This window comes from Trichomonas vaginalis, chromosome V (assembly GCF_026262505.1).
Source record: "Trichomonas vaginalis G3 chromosome V, whole genome shotgun sequence".
In the NCBI taxonomy this organism is placed as follows: Eukaryota; Parabasalia; order Trichomonadida; family Trichomonadidae; genus Trichomonas; species Trichomonas vaginalis.
The window spans coordinates 1-20,402 of record NC_067207.1 but is presented as its reverse complement, the minus strand read 5'-3'; the positions used below and the strand labels follow the sequence as shown (position 1 = coordinate 20,402).

Genomic DNA, 20,402 nt, shown 5'->3' with positions numbered 1-20,402 from the left:
TGAAAGCAGATGTTGACAACAAAGCTGACAAAGAGTATGTAGACGATGCAATAGCAAAAGAAGAAGAAAGAGCTAACAAAGCTTATGCAACAAAAGAGGATGTTGAAAAGAAAGCAGATAAAACATATGTTGACGATGAGTTAGCATGTGTGGCTAGTGCGTTAGTGAAGAAGGCATATAAGGAATATGTGGATGAAAAAGACAATGAAATTAAAGAAAGGGTTGACTGGTACCATGAACGGACAACAAAGATTTTAAAAGGTAAAGCCAATACAGGATGGGTTTCAGGGTGTTTAGACCTTAAAGCCGACAAGAACCATACACATACCATTGCAAATATTACAAACTTACAAGAAACCTTAAACAGGAAAAGTGACGTTGGACATACACATACCATTGCAAATATTACAAACTTACAAGAAAAGTTAGATGACAAAGCTGACAAGAACCATACACATAACTTCTTCTCAACTGTTGGTATAGAAAGTATTTTAGGAACGATTGAAGAAACTGGTGGGGGTGGATTATATTTTAAACCTCCTAACTTTCCACAAGGTTTAACATCGGATAAAGACATTAGATGTAGAAATGTCTATGTCATGGAGGATGAAAAAAAAGTTAAATTCACTGCTCAAGATTTATATGACAAGAAAGCTGACAAAACAGAGCTTCAAACATTAAAGACAGAAATACTTCAAACCATTTACCCGGTTGGTTCTATTTATACGTCAATGAACTCTACCAGACCAGAAACAGTTCTGGGTTTTGGAACTTGGACTCAAATACTCGAAAGGTTTTTGTATTGTGCAAACTCTTCAAAGGAAACAGGTGGAAGTAAAACGATTTCAGGTGAAAACTTACCTGCACACAGTCACTACATAGATTTAAGTACATCTCAAGCAGGTTGGCATAAGCATAGATATTGGGATTGGTCAGGAATGACAAAAGGTAAAGGATATGATGTTAAAGACAACGTTAAGTTTGCTATAGATTGTTACTGGAGTAACACTGAGGGAGGAGGAAACCATACACATCGCGTTTCAGGGTATACGCAAACAACGGGACGAGGTAAAAAATACATGCCACCTTACATGACAGTTTGTGCATGGTATAGAATTGCTTAGTCGTCATTTTCAACTTCTTTAGCATATTCGTCAGGAGTTGTCTTATATTTGTTAGGAACTGTCTTTGAAAGTATACCACCTTGAACTTTAACAAGTTTGAAACGAGGTCTGGCAATAGTAGTTTTATCTTCTGCTTGCAGTGTACATTTTGCCATGTTTGCCTAAAACTTCATAATATTCTCTTGTATACTTTCTTCTATTTTTACGAACACGAATGTGAGTACCTGTCGGGTACTTGTTTTGTCATAGTCAATAGTATTTTCATATGGGTCGCGTTTAGGTATTTCTATTTTTACTTTGTCTCCTTTCTGAAGTTTGAAGCCCGGCATTCTTTCTTGTTTGTCTCTTTTGACTAAATTGTTAAATATATAGTCTTTCTCTAAGTCAGGGTTGTTTTTCATTTCTTCGGGGAGTGGTTTCCCAAACCTTTTTGTTTACGGCTATTGTAAATATTTAAAACTTGTCTCATCTTTGCCATGGAGAAGTGTCTATATTTGTCGTCATATGACATTTCATTTGCTTCACCACCTTGTGGTTGGTTTAAGTCTCTTAACATTTTTATACAACCGTCAATGACACCAAGAGCAGAATGGTTTTGGTCGACAATGAAATATTGGTTTACATTTTTTGAACGCAGATAGTTTTTAATATCGTCTGATTTGAAAGAACTTTCGTAGTCAGATGTCAGTTTTGTTGGATGGTATTTGTCAACGAATATTGTCAAAGCAGTTTTCACATCTAAAATATTTTGGACCATAATGGTATGGCTTCACAGTATCTTGTGTTTTGACCGACAAATATTAGCCAGTATGGTGGTCCATCTGTTCTAACTCTCGGAATGTTTTCCAAGATATCCATAAACCAAGCATTTGGTGTTGAACTAAAGATTTTTACCATGAGTGCTTTCTTTGTCCTTTAGAAACATAGGGGTCCTTGTTTGGATTCGTCATTTTTAACCCATAAGAAATGGGTTTATTTGGCGCGTTAGCAGGAGTCGCATCTAGATTTTTACCCGCAGTGGGAACAATAGCCAGAGGTGTATTTGGAGTTGGAAGGAAGATTTTGAGTACATTAGGTATACTTAAAGAGAAAGCACAACCTATTATACAAACTGTACAGAAAGGTTGGGATGTAGCACGAGATGCAGCAAATCTTATTCCAAATCCTGAAACAAGAGGAAAAGTTCAAGGATGGATGGACAATGTAGGGAAACAAGCAGGAAACTACTATAACAAAGCAAATGACTACTATAACCAAGCAGGACACTATATGGACCAAGGTGAAAGATTCTTTAACAGAGGATATAACCATGCACAACAGTGGGTAAACAACAACCAACCGCAACCACCTCAAACGTGGGGAATGTAAAGTTTTTTACTGAGATGAAATGAACAATACAGCATTGAGACAAATGGGTTCAAGATGGATTTGTCGGCTTCCAGCAGTTACACAACCACGTGTTTGTCAAGTTCTTCCTATACCTCAGGAAGTTTTAGACCGACTTAAAAAACAACAACAACCAGTTGAAAACAAACCAAACTAAAATTTTTTACTGAGATGAAATGACCGAAGAAGTTGAAACGGTAGATTTGACACCACAAACAAAAAGTTCAGAACCATTGTCAAAACCTGTCAAAGAACTTACAGATGAAGAGAAAAATTCAATAATAGAAAGTGCCAGGTCTGGAAATACAAACTCTAACTACAAAGTCACTTTTCATAAAAATGGAACGGCAAGTATCTCAAAAAAGAAACAAACTCTCACAAATAAAATATTGAAGTCTGTGGGAGCTTTCGAGACAACAGATGGAAAAGTTTACTTCACTGACCAACAGTTCATTATAGAACATCTCATTGACTTAGAGTCGAAATATTCTAAACTTTACAACAAACACAAAAAGTTGAAAGGAAAACAAAAACAAATGGCATATGATATTTATGAAGATGTTAACGACACAACTGTTCCTGCAAGTGAAGTAAAGTCAGAGGAACCGAAAAGTGACGAAAAACCAATAGAAGAAGAGAAACCAAAAACTGAAGATAAACCAAAACCAAAGTTTAGTTTGGAGACTAAACCAAGTCAACCTTCATTAGCTGGTATGGGTTGGCGTCAAAGACTTATGGTAGCTGGTGGTTATGTTAAGTAAAGAAAACAGTATATTTTTTTATTTTTATAAAAATGCTCCTGTATAGAATGGATAGAAAATCTGCTAGAATAAAAGCAGAGTTAGAAAGATATGGTTGGAGAGTTTCGAAGAATTTTAAATATAGGAAGGGAAGACCCATAAAAGTCTATGACAAACTTGCTGGTCTTCGCTATGAAATGGACTTAGAAACAGCACGTGCCAATTATCCAAACAGACTAGAGAGGTTAGAAGAAGAACGTCTTATGGACATGCCTTTCGATGTTACTGAGCCTCAAGTTGAAGGACACGACGGCTTTGCCAGATTCTACTGGAAACATGACGAACAATTCCATCCTTTGAGAAGAAAAAAGGGAAGAGGTGAAGACGCACATGCTCCCATGGAAAGAACAAGATATGCATATGAAAAGTATCGTGAAGTTAGAAGTAAAATTATTTCTGGTCGAACCTTTACAGTAAACTTTGACAAAGGAAAGAACAAAGAAGGCTTCATGGGTGTACTTGCTGCAATTCAAGACGGAAATAAGAAAGGACACAATCTCAGATTGACCATAACAGATTTGGACGGTCACATTTACTATGCATATGGCAATGAACAAACAGCCGCAAAACTTCTTGACGCTTTCAAGACTACAAAGAGAGAACAAATGGTTGACTCCGACTCAGACATTTTGAATGCAATTGAAGGAATTGCAAGTGTCAAGTTCGAATGGTACCAACCTAACCCTCAAGCAGTCAGACAACATGCTGGATACTTCCCCTTCATAAATAAGTCTGACATTGACTTGACAAGGTATGGAATTTACAATTCAATTGAAAAAATTGTCAATGAACCTTGCATTCTTACATGTCTCAGAAACTCCGGTCTTGTTACAGATGAGAAGATGAAGTATCTTGAGTCATGTGTGAAGACAAGGTACATTCTCAGAGGTCAATTGGCAAAAATTGCACCGTTGGCAAATGTCAATATCCGAGTCAACATACCTACAGCTAAAGGTTCTTCACATGACGACTATGTTGTTGACTTCAAATTGCCATGGTTGAAGATTGCAATTGTCCACAACCACTTCATGTTGAACGAAAGTCTTACAAACCCATTGTTCGGAAAAGGTAAGTGCAACATTGTCAGAGCTGTTAACATTCTTTTCGAGAAAGGTTTGTTGGAACCAATTCCAGATGACAAGCTGACAGAAACCTTTGTACCAAAAGACGAAACAAACTTTTCATTGTTAGCAAGACCAAAAGTTGTTCCAGACAAAGTTCTAGTACAAAAGAAGTACACAGTTCCACAAGGGGTTGGTATGTTCGGATACCAACCTGAACCAGAAGAACTTCCAATGAGGTTGCAAGAACTTCAAGATGCTATAAACAAACTTCCATTGAGACATCCAATTGACGTCAAATTGTATTGGAGAGCATCTGAGTTAGGTCAGAAGGTTTTATATGAAACAGGTTGCTTTGACGATGTTTATGAGATAACAGGGGAGGTATCTCAGAAGATAAGAGACTCGCTTGAATTTCCACAAACTGGACCAATAGGTTGCGACAAGTTCGACTCATACGAAAAAATATACTATGTCGACCTTAACGCTGCGTACATGAGGTTTGTCCAATATATTCCGACTGGAATTCCAAACGAAGATGGTGAGTTCCCGGGAAGGAACTATACAGTTGGAAAGGTCATACAACAACTATATGATATTAGGAAAGCTTCAAACCCCAAACTTGCAATGACACTCAAATTGCTTATGAATTCGACATGGGGATATTCCATTAAGAAACCTCAAGAGATGAAGAGTAAACATTATGAGAAGGTCGACAACTTTGTTGAAAGGTTTTCTCCTTTTGTTTTGAAGTACGAGTTCACCGAAGGTCAAAGTGGCTTAGTAACCACATTAAAACCTATTGTCGAACATTGGTCTTACCCTCAGTTCGCAAAGGCAGTCCTTGACAACTACAACAAATTCTTCTCCGAAGTCAAATCCAAAGTAGTGGTATACTATGAGAACATCGACGCACTCATGACGAACGAAGAAGGATACAACAAACTCATTGAAATGGGAATGGTCGGTGAAAAGATGGGCCTTTTTAAGCTAGACAAGGTATTTTCCGAAGTTCATGTAATATCGAAAAGGAAATATTGGGGTATACTTGAAGATGGCACAGAAATAAAACATTGCATGAAATAAAACATTGCATGAAGTAAAACATTGCATGAAATAAAAACTTTTTTAAAACCATATATTTTTACATATATGAAATGCTTCAGGTTGAAAAACAAAGAACAAAAGTAGCAGATACAAAACCGTTAGACTATATCTTCACAAATGCCGGTAGAAATATTTCAGATGAAGAAATTTCATCCCGTTCATATAGGTTTGACTATCCAATTCGTTGGCTTCAAAGTCCTTCAGATGCAAAGGCAATAGGATTTAGAAGAGTTTTGTTTTCAAATAGAACGAATGCCTTCATGTTCGCAGTATATTTTCATGGTCAGTATAAAGGTTCTGATGGTCTAATAGAAAAATTTGACGAAATGAAAATCTTTACAGTTCGTTCAGACGAAAGTCTTGAGAAAACTCTAAATGACTTTCAAACTCAAATAAACAAATACTATTGGGAATTTCAAGAAAAATACCACTCTTTACTAAATGGAACATACTATCTGAAACTAGAATATAACAAGATGAACTCAACCGTTTCATTTCAAAAGATTGAAATTAACCCTCCAAGAGATACAGAGATTGGGAGTAGACAAACGTTCTTGGGCACAATTTCTTCGGTTACTAAACCAGAACGAACCATTACCACCAGATGGTCCATTTAATTTTATACTTCCACCAGCAGATTTGACAGTTTATAGAAACGTGTTTGACCCTCAAAATGTTATGTGTCATGCAAGTTTCAGTTCAAGCAACAACAGTTTTCTTTGTATCGGTAAGGACTTTTATGACTTTGCTTCTAAATTCTACGAACCACCTAGTAACAGTTTCTCTGACTTTCAAGTTTGGTTCACAACAAACGGTGTGCAGCATATAATACCATTGTACTATGACTTTTATCTCGAATTGTCTTTCATATACAACTACGGAAAAGTGCTGAAAAAGTATTGAAAAATGAGTTTTGGTTAGATGTTTTTTTAGGTGTGCCTATGTGCCCATGTGCCTCGGTCAAATGAACTTCTTTTAAAAAGTGTGACAACATGACATTTTGACAACAGTCCAGGAAATAAACTTCATCGTATATGTTTTGAAGAACTGAAGTGTGCCTATGTGCCCATGTGTGCCTATGTGCCTATGTGCCTCGGTCAAATGAACTTCTCTTAAAATTACTGACAACACGACATTTTGACAACATCGTAGAAAACACACAAAACTCTTGAATTTTGTATAAAAAAAGCAACCGCCGGAATTCCGACGGTTGGTATATTCTTCACAAAATGCTTGTTTTGAGGTCGAGCCACTTTTGGCTCGACCGTATTTTTCAACCAAAACTCTTGAATTCGGCAAAAATATATTTTAGGTGGAACCAGGTCACCAGGTCACCAGGTCACCAGGTCATTTTAACTTCTCTGAAAAAGCGAGACAACAAGACATTTTGACAACATCGTAGAAAACACACAAAACTCTTGAATTTTGTATAAAAAAAGCAACCCGCGGAATTCCGCGGGTTGGTATATTCTTCACAAAATGCTTGTTTTGAGGTCGAGCCACAAACGAATGTCCGACGGTTAAGCCACTCAAAAATATTTTTTATTTTTATTGTACGTACTGAAATGACAGTCGAAGCAAAAACGTTCACGAACAAATCTAATGGCGAAACATTCACAAAAGGCACTTACAACGGTATTGAAGTCTTACGTAGAGACAAGGATGGTTATATAAATGCAACAAAGATATGTCAGCAGTTTGGGAAAGACTTTAGAAGGTTGTTGGAAAATAAGTCCTGGGAAGAGTATTATACGGCATTTTGTGAAGAATATACCAACCCGCGGAATTCCGCGGGTTGCTTTTTATACAAGGTTCATGCAGGAATTCCGGATGAAATCAAACAGGTTAGAGGAATGTATGTAGACCCAAGACTCGTAAACTATATAGCAATGTGGGCTTCTCCAAAATATTGTATAGCAGTTGGAAAAATTATGGACTCCATAGACAAGAAAGTTCATGAGAAATTAGATGAAGAAGAACTTGAAGATACAGTAGAGAATGCAAAACCTTTGTTCGAACAAGAAGTTAGAAAAATGTGCTTAAACAAATAGAACATGAACGTGAGATATGTTCTGGTTATAGAGATTCTCCATACGAACTAGACCAATGGGAACAAGAAGATTTAAAGAGAGAATTTAGAGAATATGAACTCGCTAAGATAGCATTAGAAGCTGCAGAAGAGAGGTTAAAAGTTTGGGGTCGTTTTGTACAAAAATATTGTGAGTAAATGAACCATTTTTTTATTGAATTCGGCAAAAATATATTTTAGGCGACCAGGTCACCAGGTAATTTTAACTTCTTTTAAAAAGTGTGACAACACGACATTTTGACAACATCGTAGAAAACACACAAAACTCTTGAATTTTGTATAAAAAAAGCAACCCGCGGAATTCCGCGGGTTGGTATATTCTTCACAAAATGCTTGTTTTGAGGTCGAACCATTTTGGCTCCACCTGTTTTTTCAACCAAAACTCATTTTTGTCTGATTTACGCTCATGTTTGACAAAACATATACGATGAAATCTATTTCCTGTGTTGTTGTCAAAATGTCTTGTTGTCAGTAATTTTAAGAGAAGTTAAAATGACCGAGGCACATAGGCACATGGTCTCACCTAAAATATATTTTTGTCTGATTTACGCTCATGTTTGACAAAACATATACGATGAAATCTATTTCCTGTGTTGTTGTCAAAATGTCTTGTTGTCACCATTTTCAAAAAGATGTTAGTTGACCGAGGCACATAGGCACACTTCAGTTCTTCAAAACATTGACGATGAAATACAACAACAAAACATATACGAAGAAGTTTATTTCCTGTGTTGTTGTCAAAATGTCTTGTTGTCAGTAATTTCAAAAAGATGTTAGTTGACCTGGTGACCTGGTGACCTGGTCGCCTAAAATATATTTTTGCTGAAAAAAATAACCAAATTTCATGAATTTCCTCATATGTTTGCTACCCTCGAAAAACCGAGGATAGAGATTCCGTACGAAAACAGTGAAAAAAACTCATGAAATAACTGTTTTTTTGACGAAGTGAACTTTAACACTTCGTCAAAAAAATAGCGTTTACCATATACTACGCTTATGAAATAACTGTTTTTTTGACGAAGAGAACTTTTGCACTTCGTAAAAAAAATGACGTTTACCATATACTACGCTTATGAAAATCGTGAAAAATTGCGAGTAGGTGAAAAACCCTGGTCGCCTAAAAATGACGTTTACCATATACTACGCTTATGAAAATCGTGAAAAATTGCGAGTACGTTAAAAACCGTAGTCGCCTAAAAATGACGTTTACCATATACTACGCTTATGAAAATCGTAAAAAATTGCGACCCGCGGAAAACCGAGGGTCACCTAAAAATGACGTTTACCATATACTACGCTTATGAAAATCGTGAAATTTTTACGAAGTGAACTTTAACACTTCGTCAAAAAAATAGCGTTTACCATATACTACGCTTATGAAAATCGTGAAAAAATGCGACCCCGACTTTTCCCGGGGTCGCCTAAAACACATGAAAATCGTAAAAAAATGACCAAATTTCATGATATAACTGTATCTTTTATACAAAATAAAATAACGCTAGTTTTTTTAAAATATTTTTTTTTATTTTGTATGTAAGAACAGGAAATGACAAACATTGAGTTTGAAACAGTTAAAAAGATAGACAATGAGACCAAAGTGGTTAGAATTGGTGATTTAAACGTAAGATACTCAAAGAAATACAAGAAATATTCTTTGTCAGACATTTTAACACTATCTGAAAAGAAAACATCCCACGACTGGGTTAGAAATGCTTCAACTCAGAAAATTTTGACAAAAAATCCTGAGCTTATGATATCGGTAAGATTCTATGGAACAAGAACATATCTTATAGACAAAAGTCTTATACCACTAGTTTTGTTCTGGATTGACCCAGTTGTTGGATATAATTTCATAACATATGGTTCATTCGATACTGAACGTTGCAGTGAAGGCTTACTTTACATCGTTCAGAAACCGAAGGACTTCAATACAAAGAGATATAAGATAGGAAGAACATTTAATATAACTCAAAGATATGACAGTACAGTCAATAGAGTTAAGGTTGCGTTTGTTAACGATATGAGAGCTGCAGAAACAGAACTACTTGAAATGTTTGAGAAAATGTATGGTGCTCCCACGAAAGGTAAAGAAACGTTTGAAGTAGATGAGATAGCTAAAGCTATAAAAATTATTGACGAAGTTGCTGAAAAAATACAGTAAAGCGTTTTTTTTGGTCTTTTATACAAGATAGAAAATAACGCTAATTTTTTATAAAAATATTTTTTTATTTTGTATGTAAAGACAGATATGTCAACATCAGAGAACACAACAACTGCTATCGTTCATGAAGCCATAAGTGAAGAATATGAGTGGGTTCAGTATAACAAACAGTTACGTCTCATTCGTTCGGTCAAAGATGACATGTACCAAATGCAAAGTATTTTGACAGCATGTTTTGCTCCAGATACTAAACACGCAGACGACTGGTTCAGAAACCAAAGCACACAAGAACTTTTGAGTGAAATTTCTCTAGACCGAGAATTCTCGGCCTTGCATAAAACACATGAAAATCGTCAAAATTTGCCAAATGGTTTGAGAGGTTGGTATGTACATAGACTTCTTGTAAATGCTGTTGCAATGTGGGCTTCGCCTCGTTATGCTTGGTATATTTACAGACTTCTTGACGAAATTCATAGACAAGAACGTGAAGAGCTAGAGAACAAGCTTGAAGCAAAAGACAAAAACATACAGAAAAGAATACCCACGTTCGGTACCAAAGGTAAGGAAAAGAACTATAAGTATATGATTTATACTGAAGAGATGGAAAATGAAGAAGACAGAGATATGGTTATGTTGCATTTAGTCAGAAGAAACAACAAAAGCTTTTACGACCTTGCTAAGATTTACAAATCTGACAGAAATTGGTTCTATCGCGAAAACTTACCGATTTCAATGACACCGAATGAAGATGTGAAACAAATAGTTCAAGATACGTTACCTCAAACACACTATGATATGAAAGGTTGTACAATACTTACATTCAAAGAAGATTTACCGCTACTGAAAGAAAAAATAACAGAGTATTTTGACAACTTCAAACAAGCAGAGTAGATGAACCATTTATTTTTCAAGCTTGACACCAAAGATGGCTCAGGTAGCTCTATAAGGTAAATTGTCTTGTCCGAGTCCTTCTGGCATTCCGAGTCCTTCTGGCATTCCGAGTCCTTCTGGCATTCCGAGTCCTTCCTTCCAACAGGAAAAGTTTTTCCTTCCAACAGGAAAAGTTTTTCCTTCCAACAGGAAAAGTTTTTCCTTCCAACAGGAAAAGTTTTTCCTTCCAACAGGAAAAGTTTTTCCTTCCAACAGGAAAAGTTTTTCCTTCCAACAGGAAAAATTTTTCTTTCCAACAGGAAAAATTTTTCCAGTTGTCCGTCCGTAAACCATTCAAATTTTCGAAAATTGAGAAATTTTTGGCCGACCTTCAGGAAAAGTTTTTCCTTCCAACAGGAAAAATTTTTCTTTCCGACAGGAAAAGTTTTTCCTTCCAACAGGAAAAGTTTTTCCTTCCAACAGGAAAAGTTTTTCCTTCCAACAGGAAAAGTTTTTCCTTCCAACAGGAAAAGTTCTTCCTTCCGACAGGACACAAACGAATGTCCGACGTACCACCAACCGAGTCCATTCCAAAGCCAGAAGAACCGAAAGCTGCAGAACCACAACAGACTAAGACCAAACACTTACATTTTTCACGCTTGACTTTTACAATTTGAACTTTGTTTGCGTAGATATGAATTCTGAAAGAAGTATGAGGGTCTTGTATGACTTTGTACTTCTCCCATAGTTCATGTCTGTCAAACTTACCTGCCATGGACTCTTTCATAAGTTCCATGAAATCGTCTTCGGACAATCCGGGGAAAAGTACAATGTCAGTAAGTATTCTCTTTACATCCTTACTTAAACTCTTGGCTGTCTGTACACAAATGACAACAGAGATGTTAAAGTGTCTGAGCTTCTTAAGAATTCGACACATATCTTGTTCTCTGTTCTTTAACAAAGGATGAGAGGCGAAATCATCTAAGATAAGAAGACATCTGTGAGGGTAAGTCTTCCAATCGTAAGATTGCAATTTTTCGAAATGTATTCTATCTCTTTCTGTTTGTTTCTGAAGTGTTTCTTCTCTAATATTCTCTGCATTTCCTCATTTGGGTCTTTAAACTTCGAATTTATATACTCATTTATAGCATTGTACTTCAAAACTCTTCTTTGGTACTTCTTTATCCAATCTAACAACTCAGAGTCTTTTATACATACTAACTTAGACTTCTTTATAATATCTTTGAACGAATTGACGGTTTGGTCAAATTGACCGAAGTACTACAAATGACAACTAACTCATAGAATGGGTTCTTCTCATCTAGTTCTTGTTGTTGTGCAGCCATTTTAAGATAAGTGAAAGTCTTACCCGACCCAGGTGGTGCAATTAGACCTGTTATACCATTCTGAGCAAATAAGAACTTGTCATGTATGGGTTTTATCTGAGCATTTTCCAACTTCCTCTTGTTCTTGTTTAAAACATTCTCAAATTTCTTGTCAATGTCAGCAAACTTTTTTTCTAACATATTTTTAGAAAAATTAAAACTTTTATCTTTTAGAAAATGTCTAGCGATTTCGCCATCTATATTCGAGACAAGCTTTTCGACAGCAAAACATCTGTAGACCATAAAATCTTACATAGTGTAAACAAGAAAGGTGAATTTGTTCTAAAGTTCTGTTTCTGGGAATATGACAAGAACCATAAAACATTAAGCAGAGCAGTCTTAAAATTTCGTAATGACAGACTTGTTGACAGAGATGACCTCTTGGAGAGATGAAGTCCAACAAAACTTCTTAGAATGCAAAGAAGACACATGCGCTGTTCTTGAAGATGAAATAGAAAACAGAATAGAAGAGCTATTAAAGGACAAAGAACTTTTACAAAAATATGGTTCTGAGAAGTTTGACATAACTCCACCAGAAAAAGAAAGAGAGAAAAGAAAGAAAAGAAAGTAGAAGAAGAGAAGAAAGAACCTGAACCAGTTCCAGAGAAAAAGAAATTTGACATGTAAAAATAAAATTTTATTTTTAGAACATTTCTGGGTCAATGTCAATGTTCTCTTCCTCTTTAGGAGTAAACACCGGCTTAGACTCTAAAATCTTTTTACCCAATTTACCTTGAACTTCTACAACTTTAGACTCATAATATTCATAGTCGTCTGCTTTCTTTGGTTCATAAGTATAACAAGTTTGTATGCTTTGCCTTCTTTAAGGTTTGAAAACCTTCTGTCAAAAACTTTCTTTGACTGTTAACAAACCTTCTATGTCTAAGTCTTCAAATTTCGCACCATTTTTAGTCACAATAGCAAACTTAACTGGTTCGATGTTCCAAACTTTGCTGAATGTAGACTTTTCAAAATGTAGAAGTAAACATTCAAATATGTGAATGGGTCTAGTTCTTCTTTAAGTCCTGACATGTACTTGTTTACTGAGATGAATTTCGTCATCTTTTCTATCGGATAAAAAAATATTTTTTTTTAAATTTACTCAGAAAAATTTTTCTTTGTATATACACCATTCTGTACGTCTAAAAGACTTTTGACATTTGCCAAGAATGTTCGTTTAGACGCTGTCATATAACCATACTCTTGACAATACTGTTTATACGAATCGTACAATGACCTTTCATCTAAACACTCAAAGTCAGTTTCATCTATGAACAGTTCATATACACTCTTGTTTGCTTCTAACAATGTTTGTCTCTCTTCGGTATGTGGAATTTGTCTTGGATTGAACTTAGAAATATCTAATGTCATGAAATATGAGAACAAGTGGTTGTAAAAGTCAGGTGTCAAAGTTTCTGCTAAGTCGTCAAAATATTCTGTATCTTGCATATGAAATCTGACGTTCTGACAACTACATATCTTCTGTCAGAACTTTCTAACTTCATCGGAACAGCATTGTTTGAAACCATGACGAAGTTTGCAACATTTTCACAAACTCTTTGGTCTTTATATTTTCTTTCAACAACTCCAACTTTGTCTGTTATAAGACTCTTCAAAGCATCTGAGTTCAAAACTTTTGTTGTATCTATACTTTGAAGTTCGTTACATACTATAAGTTTCATATTCTCTATTGAAGAGTTAAATTTACCGCAGATGTTTTCTAAGTTTGTCATATTCGGATTCGAATAGCCCTCTAACAGTTTGCACAAAATATCTGTAAAGAAAGTGTTCTTACCTGTTCCTTGTTTTCCAATTATGATGAGAGCAGTTTCATTTTTAGCACTTGGATGTTGTAAGATGTTTGCAAACCAACATAAGATATACTCATAAACCTTTTCGTTTCCATTGCATATAATTTCTTTGACATGGTCTAACCAAGCTTCTATAACATTTTCTTTCCATTCTACTTGTTCGTATTTATATCCAGTGAAGATAGAATAGAAGTTTGGAGATGGTGTATAAAACTTTATACCACGAACTGAAAAATCTTCTAACTTTGACAATAAGATATCCCAAGCATCTAACATCTTCATGCCAACTTGTACGACTTTTATTTTCTTAAGTTTCTTTACATTCTTGTTCAGACACTATTGTTGCTCTTGGTTTGTTAAAGACAACATCCCATTCTTTCATGACATAACATTCTGGGGCAGAGTCGACATAAATGACTAAACGTTTCAAATTCTCGACTGCTTTGTTATAGTCTCTAAATGGACACATATTTCTGAAGGCTTGGAAGTCATAAAAATCTGAAACATCTATTCTGTACATTTTTATAAAAATAAAAAAAAATATTTTTTTTATTCTTGACTTTGTTGTTGCATTTGTTGTTCTTGAGCTATTTGTTGTTGAAGTTGTTCTTGTAATACAATACTTTCACCAGTTGCATCTTCCAATTCGAAACTTTCTGCCGTCATTGACAAATACATAGGACATAAAAGTTTTACAGGAACAAAGTTTGCGTCGACTAAGGTTAAGTTTATGTTTGCTAAAGTGTTTTGAGTTTACTAAAGCTGAAAACTCTGCATTCGAATGAACAATAGGCAAACCAGCAGAGAAAGTGTTGTTTATACGCATGAGTATCTTTTGGTCATAGTAGTTTCTGTCGACATTCGAATAGCACTTTGAACCTAAGTTTGAAACAATATATAAAATAGGTGTACTTAAAGTCAATGGAACAGATAGACCTTGTATGACACCTTTTCCTGTTATAGGAAACTGTTGGTAGTAAAAACCAGATATAAGTTTTGTATTATAGCTCATATCGTTTATACTAAACTCAGTCGGACATCCAAACATAATGAAACCTGCTCTAGTTGCAGCACATGTTACATCCGTCCTTAAAGTATTAAATAAGTCAACAAAACCTGTTGGTGGTATATCTGAGTAAGTATCTTCAAAGAAGTATTTTTTACCATTCACAACAACAAAGTCTTCTGGTGTCAAAAGAGCAAAACAGGCTTTAGTCGTCATTGTGTTTAAGGTTAGTTTACAATATCGTCCTTGAGGACTTTGTAAGTTTGTTGTTATAGAATTATATGACTCAGGGTTTTTAGTCGTAATAGTATAAACCATTGTGTCTTCTGCCATTTACATATATTTAAAAGTTTTTCTGAAAGTGGAGAAGAACTTCATCTAAACTTTCACATGGCGTTTCTTGAAGTTCTCTGTCTAAGAAGTTCAAATATTTTGTAAAGACATAGAACTTTCCTTTGTCTACACGAACAAACAAAACAGGGTCTTTCATATCGTTCAAAAGTGTGTAAAGTCCTTTACATGAAATAAAGTCTATATTGTTTTTCTTCAAACATCTTTCAAGAAGTTTTGACATTTTTACTTAGCAACTAAATTTTAATGAAATGTTGTGGTCGTCAAAATTTTTTATAACGTCTGGGAAACTATATTTTAAGTTCAACGTCTCACCTCCTTTCATAACGTATATCTTGTCAATGACATTATATGAAACACCACAGCAAGCAATGTCGGGTTCTATTTCTTTGATGTTTATATCGTCTGCCTCTGTCAAAAGTTTCAATAGTTCTTTCAAAACTTCATGAGGTGCAATGACATATGAGTTCACTTTTACAGGGTTGTGTTCGACCAAGTTTAACATTATACCTAAAGCTTGACAAATCTTCTCCTGAGTTTTAAGTTTGTCTTTAAGTTGTTGGTAGTCATTTCGAATATCTGCAACAGAACTTAAGTCTCTGCTAACTTCAGGATATGTTGGTTGTTCTTTTACAGGAACTATTGTTATACCATCTTCGTCTTCGTATGGTTTCCCCACTTCAACATCTCTGTCTTTGACATTGACAACAACACTTTGACTGTTTGTTTGAGTTGGTGAATTTAACTTCACATCTGCCACCGCCATTAAACCTTTTGAAACACTTACGCTTCTATTTTTCGGAAATGACATTTTACTTAGAATAAAAAGATGGACGTATTCGGATATCTCTTCGAATTGAAGCAGAACAAAGTTTACACACACAAACAATACAAATACATTGACAGAATAGTTCTTTATACAAACAATGGTAAATGTTATAGAATAGCAATATTTGCTGAACCAAAATATTTTCATAAAGCAAAGAAAGTTGGTATAACTGAAATGGTGAAAGTTCTTGACGTTGACAAAAATATAACAACAAAACTTACAGATATTTCTAAAGGTAAGTTTATAATACAATATTATGTCAAAACTGGCGTACTGTCAATATTTGACGGAGAGAAGTCAGTTCAAGAACAACTTACTGACCTGCTGCCAAAATCTGCTCGATGGAAGCTGTCGTTATGCCAATCTGAGGAGCTCCAGCAGGTTTCATCGAACGAATTTTCAAAAGAGCATCTTCCGTGAAAAGTGCTATTGGTTTTGTAAACTTCTTTGCTTTCAGTTCATCTGGACCGTCTCTGTCACCAGTATATTGTATTTGAACTGTACCAACAGTTGAAATACCACCCATAAAGTCTTCTGAGTCAGCAAATGGAATGCCAAGCCAAAAGTTTGAACGGTCTCCATTTGTATACTGAGTTTTTTGACCTCCTGTATGAGTCCATACTTTCACATATGGCATAATAGAACTTTGCATTTCAGGGTTAATGGTTGTTGTGAAGTTGTTGTTAAAGTTCATAGCATCTAATGTCAAGTTGTATGACCTCATATCCTCAACTGTAGAATATTCTTCTCTTGGATAATATTTGCCATCTATGTTTATATGATATTTAATACCGGGGTTGTAGAAACAAGAATAGTCATTTATAGTTCGTCTGAACAGTACAAACATAGTATCTGCATGTTTCATTGCAGTTGTTAAAGCAATATCTGTTCTTGCACCTGGGTCAGCACTTTGGTTTCCAACTTCACCTGCAAAGTCTTTGACAGATATTTGGTGTATAGGGAACATAAGTGGAACTGCAATATATTTGGCAGCTAAAGCATTTGAAATATCTGGGTCCAACATATAGACTGCAAGTCTGCTTTCTATTCTCTTGCATTCAAATTTTTCGCATGTGAACTTAACTGGGTCCCAAGCAGTTCCAGCAGCATTGAAATAATAGTTTACTTCAGTGTTGAAGTTTGAGAAACCAAAGTCTAAGTCAACTTTGTCTTTGCAAAAGTCACAGAACTTGGCTCCACCAGTTCCAGCTACAGTAAGAGTGAATGGGTCTTGTGTTGGTGCAATGACTAAGTTATTTTTGCTTGGAGTAAGTTCAATAGAAATTTTTCCTGCCCAGTTTGGCAAGTATCTTAAAAACCTGAAGATGAGGAAAGATGACAAAGGGACTCTAAGTTTCAGTTTTACTTTAGTGACAGCATTTCCATCTGAACCAGAAAGGTTAACATAAACTCCTGGAACGTTAGGGTCAAGTCTTCTTATTTTCTCAATGGTTGCATACTGGTCTGTTTGTTCTCTAGCTTGTGGTTGTACTGAGTTTCTCAAAGCGAACCATTCATAGTTTGCCCATGTTACTGTTTGAACTAAGTCAGAGTTAGAATATATCTTATATCCCATGAAAACTTCTGGAGCATATTGGTATCCGACATAGAAAATTCCATTGCAACCTTTCTTGTCAGACAACTTGGCAGAAGGTTTTATTTCAATGTCTTGTTCCACGTATAAGAAAGAGTTGTCAATAGAAATTATATGAAACCTGTCGCAAGCAATATCTACTGTTGTTGAAGAACCTTCACCAAACTCACCTACGTTTCCGTAAGAAACAGCAGTTGTATATTCGTAAGTTCCAGGAACTATTTCTGACCTTCTAATGGCATTGTCGCATTCGTTATACCATTCGGAAACATTTCCATTCATGGCATCCAAAACTGTTGGCGTTATATTCTGAGCGGCGTACATTTCATATGTGTAAAAATATAGAATAGTTGGATTTATATGTCATAATAGAACCCACGTGGACCAAGCTTTACTTTCTTCCTGACTGAGTTTTTAACTCTTCTTTTTCCTTCATTGCCACTACTTTCACTAGATGAAGTTACTTCTTCACTACTTTCACTTTGTTCTACTCTTCTCTTCTTCTTTGGTAACTTGCCCTCTGCTTCAAGTTGTTGCATCTTTGCCTCATGTTCACCTAGTATGTTGTAAATTTCCCATGTCCTTTTTGCCTTTGGGCTCTGGTCGCCCATCTCAGGTAACCTATATCCTAGAAAGATTTTGTCATAGTTTGTATTTGAGTCTTCGCGTATTGTTTGCATGACTCTTTCCTGAGTTTCCGGTTCAAGCTCTTCAAACAGAGCTTGTCCATATGGAATAAGCTCGTTTCCAAATATATGTTTTTGTAGCCATTCTGGTTTTCTTTCCATGTTACCAATAATATCTTTTGTGAATGGGAAAGCTTTTACCCAAAGTTTCAGTCTTGCGTCATTTATTTCTGTAGTTGGTTTTATTTTGTCAAGGAACATGTTTTTCAATACTAACATTTCATTTGGTACTGTCCAATTGAGTTTTCTTAAATATTCATCCCTTCTCAGTTCATTGTCTGCAAAGTAAGTTTTTATGACATTTTGCAAACTTTCGTTTGCAAGGTCATGTACAATAGGTTCTCTTCCTTCTTTCTCCCTAACTTTCTTTCTAAACTCTTCACCAAATATACCATCTCTATGGTTCTGTGTAGTTCTTTGAGATAAATGTTCTAGAACGTCAGGTGTTATATTTCCATCAGCCATGTTCATTTCATACTGGTCCAAAATATCTGCATGTTTCATATCTTTCAATGGCATTAAAGCCGCGCTGAAAATACCAGCTATATCTGGTTCACCATTCACTTCCATTGCGTCTACAACTTCTTGGAATTGTGGTTGTAAGTTTATGAACCACCTATCCGGATTAGCTTTATGACCCCATCTCATTGTAGTTCCATAGTCTGCAAACAAAAGTAGGTTTGTTTCCATATTGGTTAGGTTCTGAATGAACTTTAAACAATGTTTCATTTCTATATGTTTTGTTGAAATTTAACCTTTTATTTTCACCGAGTTCATCCGAAGATTGAACGTTAAATGCTCGTAAGTAAAAAGGGTTGTTGTATTTGTGTACATTTTCTTTCAGTACTTCCATTCTATGCTGAATATTTTCATCTGGTGTTGGAGTCTTTTGTATGTCGGCAAACATTTTTCGATATTCTTCTACTATGTCAGCCGAATCTTTCTTAGACTCTTGGAAAGATTCCATATTCACCTCATGCTCTTGTTGAGGGTCAAGATTTTTCGGCTGTTCCAAATCTTCATCTAGTTCTGTGAAGTTAGTTTCCAAAGGAGGGACTTGTTCGTTTCCTTCAGGCTCTTCTAGCTGTTGTTGCTGAACTATTTCTTCCATGTCTGGTTGTATCTGAACTTCTTCCTGTGGAGTTTCTTGTACCTCATCTGCTGGCATTTCATATATTCCGAGACCGTTTTTAACAAGTTCCCTATCTAAGTCATCCGGACTCATAAACCTTTCTTCTTTCGTTCCGTCTCTATTTTTTACGCGTTTCATGAAGAGAGTTGAATTGTCATTTAGCTCTGACACCAAATATCTCGGAGTAAATTCAGTCATGTCATTTGGATGATATGCTATTAAATCATATCCCTTAGCGAGCTTGTATTTTCCAGGTTTGAAATTATATCCGATTTGGTGCTGAGCCATAAAGCTAAATAGGTTCGGGTCAGTATTTCCTTCCTTGAACTTTCTAATAGCTTCTTTATATCTGTCACTAAAGTCAATACTATCTGGGTAACCATAGTCTTCTTTAAGCATTTTTAAGAAATCTTGGTTTCCTTGTTCTCTACTTCTTTTATGTCCTTGCTCTGTTTGTGGTTGTTGTTGTGCAGGGTTTTGAACTGTTGGTTGCTGTGCTGGTTGTGGAGGTGGTTGTTGTGCTGGTTGTTGTTGTGGTGCTGGTTGTTGTGTTGGTTGTTGTTGTTGTGCTGGATTTTGAACTGTTGGTTGTTGTGTTGGTTGTGGTTGTTGTTGTGTTGGTTTTGGTGCATGCCTGTGTCTGTGTCCATGTGACGATGTAAATGTTTTAGGTAGTCCTGGTGCAGGTGCTTCTCTTGGAGGGTTTGGTGGTATATAAATTCCAACAGCTGGTATATATGTTCCACCAGCTGGCACATATGTTCCATCTGCAGCGTAATGTCCTACCTGACTTTTCGTTCTTAAGAAAGCATTTACTAGGTCTGTTTTGGTCTGTTGTAACTCTTTTTCTTGACTTTCCACAACAGTTGCTCTAACGGCGTCATAGGCACTTTGAACTGCCTGTCTCGTTGCTGCATCTGTTATTTTCGTCATATTTTGTGCTACTTCTTTTAACTCTTTGTCGAAACCTTCAGACTTCAGTTTCTTTCCAGATGAGAAGTCGTTCACTA

At 35.7% G+C, this 20,402-nt stretch overlaps 12 protein-coding genes and 2 pseudogenes across 14 annotated transcripts, besides 1 other annotated feature; 9 read left to right on the top strand and 5 right to left on the bottom strand.

Annotated features, from left to right (window-relative positions):
- Window positions 1–18,963: part of a mobile genetic element that runs on past the window's edge.
- Window positions 2,091–2,492, top strand: TVAGG3_0254760 (uncharacterized protein; the record flags this gene model as incomplete). The annotated part of the gene is made up of 1 exon (XM_051228171.1): window positions 2,091–2,492. The coding sequence occupies one exon, from the start codon at window positions 2,091–2,093 to the stop codon at window positions 2,490–2,492; it is 402 nt and encodes a 133-aa protein (XP_051097901.1).
- Window positions 2,512–2,667, top strand: TVAGG3_0254750 (uncharacterized protein; the record flags this gene model as incomplete). The annotated part of the gene is made up of 1 exon (XM_001307222.1): window positions 2,512–2,667. One exon carries the CDS (start codon window positions 2,512–2,514, stop codon window positions 2,665–2,667), a length of 156 nt encoding a protein of 51 aa, XP_001307223.1.
- Window positions 2,687–3,271, top strand: TVAGG3_0254740 (phage tail repeat-like family; the record flags this gene model as incomplete). Its single annotated transcript, XM_051228170.1, has 1 exon — window positions 2,687–3,271. One exon carries the CDS (start codon window positions 2,687–2,689, stop codon window positions 3,269–3,271), a length of 585 nt encoding a protein of 194 aa, XP_051097900.1.
- On the top strand, window positions 3,304–4,704 carry TVAGG3_0254730 (uncharacterized protein; the record flags this gene model as incomplete). Its single annotated transcript, XM_051228169.1, has 1 exon — window positions 3,304–4,704. A coding segment is annotated over one exon (1,401 nt), but the record flags the coding sequence as incomplete, so codon positions are not given.
- On the top strand, window positions 4,999–5,457 carry TVAGG3_0254720 (DNA/RNA polymerases family; the record flags this gene model as incomplete). Its single annotated transcript, XM_051228168.1, has 1 exon — window positions 4,999–5,457. The coding sequence occupies one exon, from the start codon at window positions 4,999–5,001 to the stop codon at window positions 5,455–5,457; it is 459 nt and encodes a 152-aa protein (XP_051097898.1).
- TVAGG3_0254710 lies at window positions 5,529–6,381 on the top strand (annotated as a pseudogene). Its single transcript has one exon. A coding segment is annotated over exon 1 (853 nt).
- TVAGG3_0254700 lies at window positions 7,044–7,705 on the top strand (annotated as a pseudogene). Its single transcript has one exon. A coding segment is annotated over exon 1 (662 nt).
- Window positions 9,114–9,649, top strand: TVAGG3_0254690 (organellar and viral DNA polymerase type B; the record flags this gene model as incomplete). Its single annotated transcript, XM_001288270.2, has 1 exon — window positions 9,114–9,649. A coding segment is annotated over one exon (536 nt), but the record flags the coding sequence as incomplete, so codon positions are not given.
- Window positions 9,816–10,619, top strand: TVAGG3_0254680 (KilA, N-terminal/APSES-type HTH, DNA-binding family; the record flags this gene model as incomplete). Its single annotated transcript, XM_051228167.1, has 1 exon — window positions 9,816–10,619. One exon carries the CDS (start codon window positions 9,816–9,818, stop codon window positions 10,617–10,619), a length of 804 nt encoding a protein of 267 aa, XP_051097897.1.
- On the bottom strand, window positions 16,294–16,704 carry TVAGG3_0254670 (protein of unknown function, DUF4106 family; the record flags this gene model as incomplete). The annotated part of the gene is made up of 1 exon (XM_051228166.1): window positions 16,294–16,704. One exon carries the CDS (start codon window positions 16,702–16,704, stop codon window positions 16,294–16,296), a length of 411 nt encoding a protein of 136 aa, XP_051097896.1.
- TVAGG3_0254660 (uncharacterized protein) lies at window positions 17,441–17,898 on the bottom strand (the record flags this gene model as incomplete). Its single annotated transcript, XM_051228165.1, has 1 exon — window positions 17,441–17,898. A coding segment is annotated over one exon (458 nt), but the record flags the coding sequence as incomplete, so codon positions are not given.
- Window positions 17,931–18,479, bottom strand: TVAGG3_0254650 (protein of unknown function, DUF4106 family; the record flags this gene model as incomplete). Its single annotated transcript, XM_051228164.1, has 1 exon — window positions 17,931–18,479. The coding sequence occupies one exon, from the start codon at window positions 18,477–18,479 to the stop codon at window positions 17,931–17,933; it is 549 nt and encodes a 182-aa protein (XP_051097894.1).
- A 354-nt stretch (window positions 18,964–19,317) lies between the features above and the next one.
- TVAGG3_0254630 (protein of unknown function, DUF4106 family) lies at window positions 19,318–19,791 on the bottom strand (the record flags this gene model as incomplete). Its single annotated transcript, XM_051228163.1, has 1 exon — window positions 19,318–19,791. A coding segment is annotated over one exon (474 nt), but the record flags the coding sequence as incomplete, so codon positions are not given.
- A 2-nt stretch (window positions 19,792–19,793) lies between these two features.
- Window positions 19,794–20,042, bottom strand: TVAGG3_0254620 (uncharacterized protein; the record flags this gene model as incomplete). Its single annotated transcript, XM_051228162.1, has 1 exon — window positions 19,794–20,042. The coding sequence occupies one exon, from the start codon at window positions 20,040–20,042 to the stop codon at window positions 19,794–19,796; it is 249 nt and encodes an 82-aa protein (XP_051097892.1).
- Window positions 20,043–20,402: the final 360 nt, after the last annotated feature.